Consider the following 12188-nt stretch of genomic DNA (forward strand, 5'->3'; position numbering starts at 1 on the left):
AACCCTTTGTGGGGGGGGGGCCTAATCCAGGCTCATCTTAGAACGGGGATAGTTTGGCCTTGGCAGATGCAGTGCCCTTAATAGCCTTTGGGGTCCCTAGGGGCGATTTGGGAACGTTAAACTTCACCTCCTCGGATGTTCCTCCTTCGCCTTGGGATGGAGCTGCATCAGCCTCGTCCTGGGTCTTAATCTCTTCTATTTTCTTTTTTTTTGGATCCTCCTCGATTTCGATAGTGCCGGAACGCTTGCGGGAAGCCTTGTCATCCTCTAGAGCCTCTTTTTCAGTTTCCGGGTCAGTGGCACCTAGAGTGGAGCAGGTAACTTCTACCTCTTCCTGGATGCCGGCATCCAGTTGCTTCTTCTTCTTCTTGGCTGCCTTGCGTTCTGCTTTATCGTCATCGTGGTGGTGGCTTTTCTTCTTCTTATTTCTTTTATTCTTCTTCATTTTCTTTGGTTCTTGCTCTTTTTCAGATTCCGGGTCAGTGGAGTAAGTAGCCACTGCCTCGATGCCATCGTCTAGTGGCTTATCGGCGTCCTCCTGCTCCTTGGACAAGTCCAATATCTTGGGGATAACCTCGTCACCCGCAGAAGTATTTTTTTCAGTTTCTAGATCATTGCAGGTAGCAGCCTCTGTCTCTGCCTCGATGCCGGCGTCTACTGGCTTCTCAGCGTTTAATGGAGCAGAATCCATCTTGGTCGGTGATAAAGTCTTGGATAAGACGTCCACTTCTTGCTGGTGTTGAAGTTGAAAAGAAAATTCTGCTGTCCTTTGACGTTAGTGAAAACCTTTGACGTTAAAGTTTGGCCAGTGACAGCAGCTCGACATTGAATTCGCTGGGAACTCTGACCCTCTGACCCACACTGCTCTTTAAATCACAACGGAAATTAAAACTGAAATTTTCATTTTTATAAAGTAAAGCTTAATTTTTTAGTTTTTCTTTCAGCCAAAGTTAATGGACAGTTGGAATTCCAATTTGAATTTGAATGGAATTCCGATGACACTGGCCAACTATCGACCAGCGGTGCAATCGATAGTGGTGGCTAATCTATACTATCGCTGCACCGCCACCCTCAAAAGAGAGGCACTTTTTCACACACGAAGGGGAAAATCATAAACATAACTGAAAAGATAGTTGATTTTAAAGGGCGCGCAGCTAGCCGGGGCGTGAAAACGGATTTGTGAGGCGTTATCACACACGGGCGCCTGTTATACCGCACCGATACGCCACAACTGCGCAGCAGCGACAGGGCAGAGCAAAGGGAGCAGCAGCAGCAACAACAAGCGAGAAGGAGAAGTAATCAAAGTTGCTTGTTTTGATTTCTACGGAACGGCGTCGCCACTCCCGCTCTCCGCTGCACGCTCCACGCTCCAGCAGCGCTCCGGATAAAGCTGGCCAGGCATAATCAACTTGTTGCGGGAGGCAGTCGTCGCCCAGTATTGATTTAGTACATGTAGCAGGCGGACGCTTCCCAGCCAATAGCCAATACACCATATTTTGTGTGCTGTTTTTAACATATTATTCGTATTCCCTGGGTGTGCGTGTGTGGTGTGTTGTGTGTGTCTGTGCTGTGTCATTGGGAATCCAAAGCGGAGGGGGGGGCGAGGAAGCGGGTAGGCGGAAGGAAGAAACCAAAACCGAAAGCGGAATTAACGCAATTGAGAACTATTTTTAATGACGAAGACGACGACGACGGCCCAAAGTTGAGCCCGCCCGCTAGCACACCAGAAATCGAATCCCCCGGCAGCAATTGTCGACGGGCATCGGTCTGTCGTTGAAAATGTTTGAAACTCATCAAAGATTCACAAGTGAAAAAGGGCAGTGATTAAACGGAACTGCCGGACAACGGATCAAGGAGCAAGGAGCAAGCACAACACACCATCGACAGACAGCAGCATGGCCATGGCCACCGAGATGCGTTCAGAGCGACGCCTGCCCCTGTTTCCTATTGAGCCAGAGCCACCGGCAACGGTCACGCAGCGCCTAACAATACTGGTCACCAGGTTAGTGTCCTTGCCAGCTCCCTTAATAATAATAATACCTATTTGCATTCCATGTCCATGTCCATTTCCAGGGTGCTACGTGCACTGCAATTAAACTGGAGGATTATTGTTTCCGGCATCACCATGACACTGCTGGCCGTCATCTGGTATTATCCGACCTTCTTTCTGTTCTTCGCCTTTGTCGTCTATTCCCTGGTGCTGGTCTTTGCGGGTAAGATATGTGGCCCAGGGCCAGGAGTCCGGAGTGACTCACCCCAGTCCAATCACTGGCCAATCGCTGGCATAATTAAGTCCAAAGAGTCAAAAATATCTAAATTGTTCTTATCTATTTCTCTCGCCCCGCGACAGCTGTGGCCGGCACCGTCTATATCCATTATATATTCACCACCAATGAGCCGACGCGACCAAGTCGCGTGCCCTCGCGACTTCTCTACAATGCCACCAAGTGAGTGTCGCTGGACTTTGCCCCATCAGATTTGTCCTTAATTGCTTATCAATCTCTCTTGTGGTGTCTCTGTAGAAGCAACATTTTCGATCTGCCCAAGCCCATCAAGAACCCATCGAATCTGCCCCTGATCTTTGGCAAGACGGTGGACCTGCAGCTGCAGCAGATCATTGAGTATGTGCTGCGCGACTTTATGCTGCCCTGGCTGGGGTGAGTCACTATTATTAATATTATTACTATAATGGATAAATGTGGATAAATTGATGCATCTTTTATATATAATATTTTAGATATTTTAGATAGTTTCATATATTTAAGATATTTTGATATATTTTAGATATGTGGTCACCAAGCCTAAGCTTATCAACGATGTGGTGCGCGAGGATCTGTGGAATGCCATACAGAAGATACATGAAAGAGCCACCAAAATGGATGCAGCCAAGATCATAGCAGTGGATATGGTTAACCGGGTGACGGTGCATTTGGAGAAGATACGCATATCAGAGGCCAGGGCGTGAGTATTAGCTTGAGTAAATGTTTTCCGAGGCGATTTACCTAGAATTCTCAACTGTTTCTTAAGGGGTAGTAAGGTATTTAGTTTTTTGTATTTTTTATTTTATTAATCCACAATATCTTATGAATATTTTGTCAAAGTTTCACATCACAGAAAAATGTACAAAGTTATGAGTAGATATGTAAGTCTTGGTCTGTATCAAAAAGATTGAAGAGCTCTCCCGAAATTGTCATTTTGAATGTCAAAATCTACTCAACCAATCGTTGAAATCAGGTGAAATTCAACGCATAATTTCTTTAACTTATTCTACAGGTACTCAGGTCAAAATTTTTTGAATTTAAAATTTTATTCTATTTTTTATTTAAGGTAACCGATTTTACCTTGCCCTAGAATTCACTACTAGTACTACCTCTTAAGTAAGACGAGTCAAATTTCGATTAGAGATTACGATAAACACTTACTTTAATCCTGCTTAATACAATGATAAGATAAGGCAGCGATATATATTAAGATATTTTGTTCCTTTGTGTTCTACTTATGGAATCCATAATATCTATACCTATATTTTATCACATTTTCTTAATGACTTTTTTGAATGCAACGTCATGAGAATAGGCAGTGCGCAAAATTAAAATTAAATGTAATTTATATGCGTCACTCGTAAATCATGAAATTAGCAATAAATAAGCGGAAATCAATGGCAAAGGCACGCCTGTCATCATTAAAACCAACTATTTTCCAAGCTCTATTCAAGGCAATTGGTATAAAATCCAGGTGTTCTTGTTATCAGAGCTGCTCTATAAATGACTCATGTTCATTGATATTACTCTTTTATATATTATACTCACGGATAACTCTAGGGCGGAGACCAATACGGCCCCCGTCTTCAGCACCAACTCGTATCTGGCCGACGAGGACACGGAAATGGAGTTCCTGCGCAAGCTGTGCGAGATTATGGTGATTCTGTTGCTGCCACGCGGCTATTCCCTGCCCCCCCTGAAGGTCCTGCTCAGCGAGATTCTGTCCTACAAGAGTGAGTAGCTCTAGCTCTGGGTAATACCAGCTTCCCGTTCTAATTTACTCTCCATGACAGTCTTCTTTCCCATGATCAAAATGCTGACTGCCCCGGATTACATTAACCAAAAGGTGGTTCAGAATATCGAGACTCGTCTGGCGGCGGCGGCGATGAGCAAGCGGAGCTACGAGTATGCGGCCAGCTTTGAGGATTTCCTAAAGATCATCAACAACTCGGGCAGCTTGGAGGAGTTGTCGCTTATACGCAAGAGCATTGTGAACGATCTAATGCATGCCACAACCATGCAGAATCTGCAGCGGGCCAAGGGCCTTGATCCGGATCATGAGGATCACTCGCTGACCAAGTCAGAGCACACAGCCGCCGTGCGGCTGAAGCGCTACGTACGCCAGCTGACGATGGCCAAGTCCGAGTGTGAAAAAAATCTGGCCAAGTTTGGCTGGAATGGCAACTATTCCAGCGATATAGTAAGTGCAGCAGATACTATATCTTATTAGTAGCAAGAAAATGTGAAAATAAGCTATTTGTAAGTAAATATATCTACTATTCCCCTAGGACCTCACTCTGGTTGAGATTCTTAATACGGCTGTGGGCCGACGCTACTTCACCTTGTTCCTGGAACCGCTCAAGGCGAGCGCTCTGATTGGCTTCTATTTGGCCGTGGAGGAAATCAAGCACGCACACAAATCGGCCAGCCATCAGCTGGGCACGGAGATATTCTACACATACATCCGGGTGCCCAAATCGGAGATTCAGATCGATAAGCACGAGCGGAAGCTGATCGAGACGTTCCTGCTGGGCGACGCCGATCCGGACATCTTCTACGATATCCAGCGAAATGTGCTGCGCACCCTGGAGGAGAAGTACTACCCGCCGTTCGTGCTGAGCGATCAGTATCGCCAGCTAAAGGAGGCGCTGGACTCCAACGAGATCGCTGATCCCACTCTCCTAATGTGCCACGATACGCCAGAGTCGCTGGCCGATGACCAGGGTACGGGCGGTGGGTCGGATGGTTGGAATGGCGGCGGTAGCGGTGGCGGCAGTGGTGGCGGTGGTGGCGGCGCCATCGATGTGGCCGCGCACACCTCGTACGCACGACGCAAGCTGGAGCAGATACAGGAACGCATCGACAAAAAGAACCAGGCGCTGGATGCCCTCAAGTATTCGGTGAAGCCCGAGTCCAAGGTGCTATCCATACTCGAGAAGGAGATGGAGTGGCTGAAGAGCGAGAAGCGTCAGACGGAGGCGCATCTGAGGCGGACGGACGCCTGGACGGAGCACCTGGGCAAGTGGAAGGCCACCATTCAGAGTGTGGAGGTGAGTACCGCAGCGAGATTTCTTCTCTTTCCTGTTGAAGCTAAATTAACCCTATGTATCCTGTAAGGTCTCCGATGAGAAGGAGTCGCTGCAGTTCATGATTTTGGTGCATGTGGACGAGGACATTAATGTTCCCTCCCAGACTTCAGCATCTAAAAACGGTGATAGCGGTGGTGTCCACACAGGCGGTCATCAACGAAGGCGGCCCTCGGGCATTTCCAGCGGCTGGGTGGTGATGCGTTCCCTCAACCAAGTGCATGTGGGTATTTCACACCCAAAAACCTTCATCTCAGAACTAACCAAGATCCACTTTGCAGGAGCTGCAAAGGAAGCTGCGGCATGTTAGCTCCAACCTAAAGGCCCTCGACCTGCCCACGAACTTCAAGTTCTTCTTCTTGAAGACAGACCGACATGGCCAGGAGAAGGCCAAGGCCCAGATCCAGAAGTTTCTCAATGTAAGTGTTAATTTTAACTTTATTTTTTTAGTTGTAAATACCAATAAAACGCTCCTCCTCCTCCCCCCTAGTTCATTCTGGAGGACGACCATCTGAATGGCAGCGAGGCCATCTACACGTTCCTCAGCCCCAGCTCGGATCATCTGAAGCAGTCGCTGCCCTCGCCCAAAAAGTCCAAGTTCTCGCTGGCCACGCTCTTCCGCAGCGATGCGGGGAAGGCGCACGAGGTGGCCGCCAGTCGGGCCACCGATCCCTTTTGGGGGCTGCAGCGCGACGACGATGACATTTCCACGTATCTGGACGGTGAGTCGGGTAGCGAGGCAAAGCTCTTGCCCACGGATCTTGATAGCAAGGACTCGATAGCGGAGCCCATGTACGCCCTAATGGGCGAGATCTTCGACATGGGCGGTGTCTTCAAGTGGCTGCGCAAGAGCCTCATCTCCTTTGTCCAGATCACGTATGGCCGAACAATTAACCGGCAGATTCGTGAGTCGGTGGCCTATCTGTTCGAGGAGTCCATGCTGCACAACTACTTCTCGGCCATCCTGAAATCCTTTTGGCCGGGCGGTGTACTGGCGTCCGCCTATCCGGCGCGTTCGGAGGATATGCGGGAAATGACCAGCACGGCGGCCAAGGCCCTGCTCACCGACCATATACCGGAGGTGCTGTGCAATCTGGTTGGGGCCCAGGCGGCCAGGAAAGGTGTGCTCAAGGTTTTCGATGCCCTGCAGAATCCCGTCTACAACAAGCAGCTTTTCTATGTGAGTTTTCTGGACAAAATAATGAATAATTGAAATAATAATTGATTTAATAAATACTCTATCAAGGAACTACTGGAGATACTCATGATTGAGTTTTTTCCCGAGATCCGTCAGCTGCGTGTGACGAACACGAATGGCACCAAGCTTAATACAGCCACGGCTGGAGCGGCGGCTGCCTCGGCTGCAGCTAGTTTGGCAGCGGCCACAGCGGCTGCTTCGTTGCCTTCGCTAAGCCACAGTGGAGGCGGCAGTGGAGGGGGAAGCAGTATCTCAACTGGGCAGAATCATCTGGGATCGACCTCATCGGCCTCGATGGGTTCGTCGACCAGTAGCAGCTCCTTGGGCGGCGGCAATCAGCAGCAGTCGCACTATCACCTTGGATCCCACCACCATCACCACCATCTGCACCACCACTCGCAGCAGGCGAGCAGCTCCAAGTAGCTTTGGTTAGCTCCTGGAAGCCGGGGACTCCCGGTAGCTTCTGGAAACTCAAAGTAGCTCCTGGTAGCTCTCTCTTTGTTTTTAATATATTTTTTGTTTTAATTATTTTTTGCGTTGATTCTCTTTCTCTCTCTCTGTTTGTCCCTCTCGAAAAATGATCACAAAGAATAGTTACTCAGTAGTAGTTAGCAGTTATCATTCCCTGTACAAATGCAGACGGTGCACCGCACATCCCAATGATTTCTGTCCATTGTTAATGATGATTCCCATTCCCCCCCCTTGTTCCATGTCCCCCAGTTTGTTATGTATGTATGTATATGTGTATATGTCTGTACATATGTCTCTGTATACGTGTAGGTCAGTATTAAGCATTGTACCAAAATCGTTGTTTATACTCGGGGCTTTGATCGCAAGCATAGTTTATGTAGTAAAGGATACCGAGCTGCATTCTTGGGTCACAACGGTGCGAGATTTTGATTTAGAGGCAAGGATACACAGGCTTTAAAGTCAGGTCTAGGATTAGAGAGAGGTCCAAAGCTTTCGTTCGATTCAAATAATTTATTTGTAATTAGTGGAAATTTAAGTTAAGCTAGAGGAGTTTTCCTTTTGTTTTTCACAAATAAAAACTTGTCGAATTTTATTTCAATTGGATTTTTCTTATGTGTTATTTTACTCATTTATATTATCATTATTTTTTTTTATATTTTATTTTATTATTTTCCCATTTAAGGGGGTTTTTACATGTAAACGGTCAACATTTGGGCATTTTTCTTGAATTTTTTTTTTTGTTTTTTTGTAGGAAATAGTCAAGCTATTATTGTGAAACTTTGGAGATAGTTAAAAGTAGAATCAAAGATAATAAACAAAATTTGTTATAAACAATATTTTACAAAATGTCGAACTTATGGAATATATGCTGCAGAGCCTCGATGCTGCAGAGCCTCGATCTTTAAGTTTAGTTTCGGAAAGATAATTTCATGCTGTTAAATATAGTTTTTGATTCACTCCAATATGTTGCATAGTTTTTTTTTTAATTTAAATAATGAATTTAAACAAAAAACCCACAAAATTTAGGTTTTCATGTATCTCCCTCCCCCTTTAACCTAATTCATTCTCATTATTTAGCCAAGAAAAGTAGTTAATAATAATATTAAGCGTTGGTTGGTTGAATTATCTATAAGAGTTGCCTTCAAAATGACATTATAGCGATGCTTGGCAGGCCAGAGAACTGTTTTATGGACCGCGAGACGCACCACCAGCACACCGAGCACTCACACTCCCCCCCACTCACTAGACTAGATCCCTGTGAGCCAAAACAAACGTATCCCACTAAGCAAATATATATATATGTATACCCACTTCCCCCGCCAGCCAGAGTTTCTAGAGGCGCTTTGAATCTATTTTATGTACACTTTTATGTGCGTGTGCGTGTGTGAAAAATGTGCGAAATATAAATCGCTATTTATGTACATTTATAAAGACTTTCATTTGGGTTCTTTGGGGGGCCTAAAACACGGTCATGTTTTCTACCAGCTTGGCTAGGGGAATGGCCTGCATGTCCACGACCACAACCACCAGGTTTCGGCGCATTCCGGCAGGCTTCTTTACCAGCAGCCTCGCCTCAAAGTACTTCAAGAGGAACCGCCACTTTAGGTTGCTCTTTTCACGCTCCGTCAGCTGGTCAAAGTTATCCGCTTCGAGACCCAAGATCCGCTCGGCGGGATTGCCAGCCAAATGGGCCTCCAGCAGGCTGCCCGTTTGATCGGAGAAATGAATATTAATGTTAAAGTATCGGTTTGTGCGCGGGCCATCGTTGCCCAGCAGGAACTCTATATGGCAGGCTTCGGTGGCACAATCTTCGAGGCCTCGCGGTATGGGACGTTGGCAGACGGTACTGGAAAAAGGAATTTTATTAATCAAGATACTAAAAAAGATTATTGATGCCTCGAAACACTTGCCACTTTCTGCTTATATTGGGCACAAATCCATCCAGGTCCAGCTTGGTGACCATGCCATACAGCACGGCGGTGAACTGATCCTGGGAGGCATCCTGCAGCTCGCCCTCGGCGCGGCTATAGATCTGGCGCACCGTCATCTGGCTCCGGATGCTGGCAGCTAAAAAAAAAAAATATAAAAATAAAGTACAAACCCGCAAAGAACTTCCTGTAACCCACCTGTTGGCAAGTTATCCAGCTCGGTGTGGGCGTAGCCATCAAAGGACTTGACCGGCTGGGTGGCGGCAAAGGCCAGCAGCCGACTACAATCCAAGCCGGCTGCCTGGGGATCCTCGCAGACGAGCGTGCCATTGGAATGGGAGAGCACGGGACAACGATGGTAATCGGAGTGGGAGACCCGCACGTCCACCAGATGAAGAACAGTGTGGCGGGGCTGCCAGCGCTGGGCACGACGTATCCAGTCCGCTTGCCATATGGAAAACAACATGCCCTCCGGATAGCTGGCATCGATCACCACAGTCTCCAGACAGTGCAACGGATCCTGCGTCTTGCCAGATGCCACCTGGTGTTTGCGTTTTATCTCGCGCACAGGCCGGACGGCGGCTACCACGACCAGCAGGTCCACAAAGGCGCTAGCTCCCCCTCCGCCGATCAAGCCGGAACGCACGTCCGCCAGCTTGAGGGCAGACCCCAGAGGCTTGAGGGGGAGATGGAGAAGCTGCTGCAGGGCCAACACAGGGGCGGAGTCGTCGTTGTCATGGCGCACCAGGTAGCCGGATCCCTCGTTGACCACCAGGACGCAGGAGATGGTGCCCTGCGGCTGGTAGCGCTGCTGCTGATCCGCTAATGAAACCTTCGCATGGGACATCACCTTGGCGCCCACTATATCCACGACAAGGCCAATCTGTAGCATGGCGGAGTACTCCTCCACGCAGGCACGCTGGCCCCAACATTTGCAATTGGTGAGATGAAGCGGCGAATCGCGGATCGTCAGGGTCAGCACACCGCGCTCGGTGCCGCTCATTTTGTCGTAAAAGAAGTTTGGCGACGACTTGGACACGATCAGCGCCACGGTGGAAAAGTGCGTCATCGTGGGCTGCATGTCTGCCAGGTGCAGGAACTTTCCGCGCTTCGACATTTGCTTTTTTATTACCTATTTCTCCTTTGAAAATAAGCAGTTTTGCGAAATAGCAATGGCCGAAAAGCCGTTATTACAAATGGCGCCGATAACTTGATGACGATGTTTTGGTGCTTTAAACTATCGATGGTGCTGTGGCTGCCGATATTAACAGCCACTATCGAAGGTTGTTCAAAGTGAGGGGAAATCCATTTAATTGCTTTCTTTTAAACCGTTTTAATTTTAACTGACCTTTTTTTTTTTTTTAGTAATTTTTGTAAATTATACAACATTCAGCTTAAATTATTTCGTTCGGATTGTTTATTTTAACGCACAGAAGAGTATCGATTACAGCGTCTCACCCCTAGTTTTTGTTCCCGTACCATCCCCAATTAGCTGACACACTCAATTCGTACGGAACCGAGATTTACAGCGTCAAACAAACTCACTTGTCGATTTCCCACGGATGCCAGCGACCGCTAGAGTTTGCCCCCAAACTGAAACCCACCCACCGGAGCAGCACGGAACACCGCAGTGCCACAGACGCCACCCGCCCCCGAGTGGAGTAGCCAGCAAGGCCAGCCAGCAGTTTCGAAAGCAACGCAGCCCGCAGATCTACGCAGCCGTAAACCATGGTCAAGCTATTTGCGTTGAGCATCTTTCACAAGGGCGCCAGCGAGGCGCGTCTGCTGAAGACGGCGTCCGACCTGCAGTCCTTCTCCTTTTTCCAACGTGGCACCGTTAACGAGTTCATGACGTGAGTATGCATTCGGATGCGACAGCGCAGGCTCAATCAATCGCTTCACTCCACTCTGCTTTTGCCTCCCCCCCTCATTTCGCCGCAGCTTCGCCTCCAAGACGATTGTGGAGCGCACTCAGCCGGCCCTGCGGCAGTCGGTGAAGCAGGACGCCTACATGTGTCATGTCTATGTGAGGGCCGACAATCTGGCTGGCGTGCTTATAGCGGACCACGAATATCCACACCGTGTGGCCCATACGCTCATCACAAAGATCCTCGATGACTTCACAGCCAAGGTGTCGGCAGATCAGTGGCCCAATGGCACAGAAGCCACCATCTCGTTCGACGTACTGCCGGCCTTCTTGGCGCGCTACCAGAATCCAGTGGAAGCCGATCCCCTCACGAAAATGCAAAACGACCTGGACGAGACGAAAATCATACTGAAGAACACCATTGAGGCGGTGCTGGAGCGCGGCGAGAAACTGGACGACATGGTCAGCAAGTCCGAAAAGCTGTCACTGCAGAGCAAGGCCTTCTACAAGACGGCGAAAAAGACGAACTCGTGCTGCAGCTTCACCTAGGTCCCATCGCATTGCCCTCGTCTCCTCTCACAAACACACAACCATACTCACGCTGGAACAGGAATAGGAACAGGAACACCAACACCAACACCATTTGCATATGCAAATCAAAGAGACCACACAAAGGATAACACCAACAAACAAACAAGCGGCAAGGAAACAGCGTGGCCTGGAGTTTGCTTGCTTTTTATAAATGAATTAGTTAATTTTATATATAAAACATATACTACTGTACGGATAGATAAAGCTGAGCGTGTGTGCAAGCCCCTCCTGCCCGCAAGCCCACCCCTCCCCGATGTTAACTCGTCTGTGTCTGTCGCGGGTCCTGTTTGTATGTCTACGCTTTGGATATTTGGATGTTAATTATACCAATACAAAATGAACTAAAACATGCATATGTACACCTACTATATGTATGTGCTGAAGCTGTGTTCTGTGTTTTCTCGTATCGTACCACCGCCACACTCTTGGGCGTATTTACCAAGTTCTCTTATCTGTTCGAAGGTCTGGGCCATTCGTCTCGAACCTAAGCTACCTATTGATGTTGTGCGCTTCGTTATCGCTGCCCTCGGACGGATCTGATACATACCATATACATATACATATATTTGTCTGGAGGCTGCCCATCGTGCGCTCCACAAGCACCCGCACTTTCCGTTGGATCTGCTGGTCAAGCGGCGTGCGTGTGTGTGCTTAGTGGGGGCGTTTCAATAAAGAGTATTATTATGGGAATGTGACTACAGTGGAATAATTATTTACTGTCTTCGGGAATTTAAGAATAACAGTATTTACCAAGAATTCTTTTTTATAAGAATCACGATTATCAGC

At 47.9% G+C, this 12188-nt stretch overlaps 4 protein-coding genes across 4 annotated transcripts; 2 read left to right on the forward strand and 2 right to left on the reverse strand.

Annotated features, from left to right (window-relative positions):
- Positions 1-37: 37 nt before the first annotated feature.
- On the reverse strand, positions 38-691 carry LOC121502131 (uncharacterized). The gene has a single exon (XM_041775037.1). The coding sequence runs from the start codon at positions 689-691 to the stop codon at positions 38-40; it is 654 nt and encodes a 217-aa protein (XP_041630971.1).
- Positions 692-1091: 400 nt separating this feature from the next.
- On the forward strand, positions 1092-7608 carry snz (sorting nexin snazarus). The gene is made up of 12 exons (XM_017179285.2): positions 1092-2002; positions 2074-2213; positions 2351-2447; positions 2523-2657; positions 2785-2961; positions 3822-3994; positions 4055-4461; positions 4550-5311; positions 5379-5570; positions 5629-5766; positions 5838-6527; positions 6594-7608. Exons 1-12 carry the CDS (start codon positions 1896-1898, stop codon positions 6966-6968), a joined length of 3393 nt encoding a protein of 1130 aa, XP_017034774.1. The 5' UTR covers positions 1092-1895; the 3' UTR covers positions 6969-7608.
- Positions 7609-8364: 756 nt separating this feature from the next.
- Positions 8365-10119, reverse strand: hdm (meiosis specific with OB domains hold'em). The gene is made up of 3 exons (XM_017179286.2): positions 9143-10119; positions 8927-9083; positions 8365-8862 (listed from the first exon to the last, which is right to left on the reverse strand). Exons 1-3 carry the CDS (start codon positions 10059-10061, stop codon positions 8475-8477), a joined length of 1464 nt encoding a protein of 487 aa, XP_017034775.1. The 5' UTR covers positions 10062-10119; the 3' UTR covers positions 8365-8474.
- Positions 10120-10417: 298 nt separating this feature from the next.
- Ykt6 (YKT6 v-SNARE) lies at positions 10418-11785 on the forward strand. Its single transcript, XM_017179222.3, has 2 exons — positions 10418-10797; positions 10886-11785. Exons 1-2 carry the CDS (start codon positions 10673-10675, stop codon positions 11358-11360), a joined length of 600 nt encoding a protein of 199 aa, XP_017034711.1. The 5' UTR covers positions 10418-10672; the 3' UTR covers positions 11361-11785.
- Positions 11786-12188: the final 403 nt, after the last annotated feature.

Source organism: Drosophila kikkawai, chromosome X (assembly GCF_030179895.1).
Source record: "Drosophila kikkawai strain 14028-0561.14 chromosome X, DkikHiC1v2, whole genome shotgun sequence".
In the NCBI taxonomy this organism is placed as follows: domain Eukaryota; kingdom Metazoa; phylum Arthropoda; class Insecta; order Diptera; family Drosophilidae; genus Drosophila; species Drosophila kikkawai.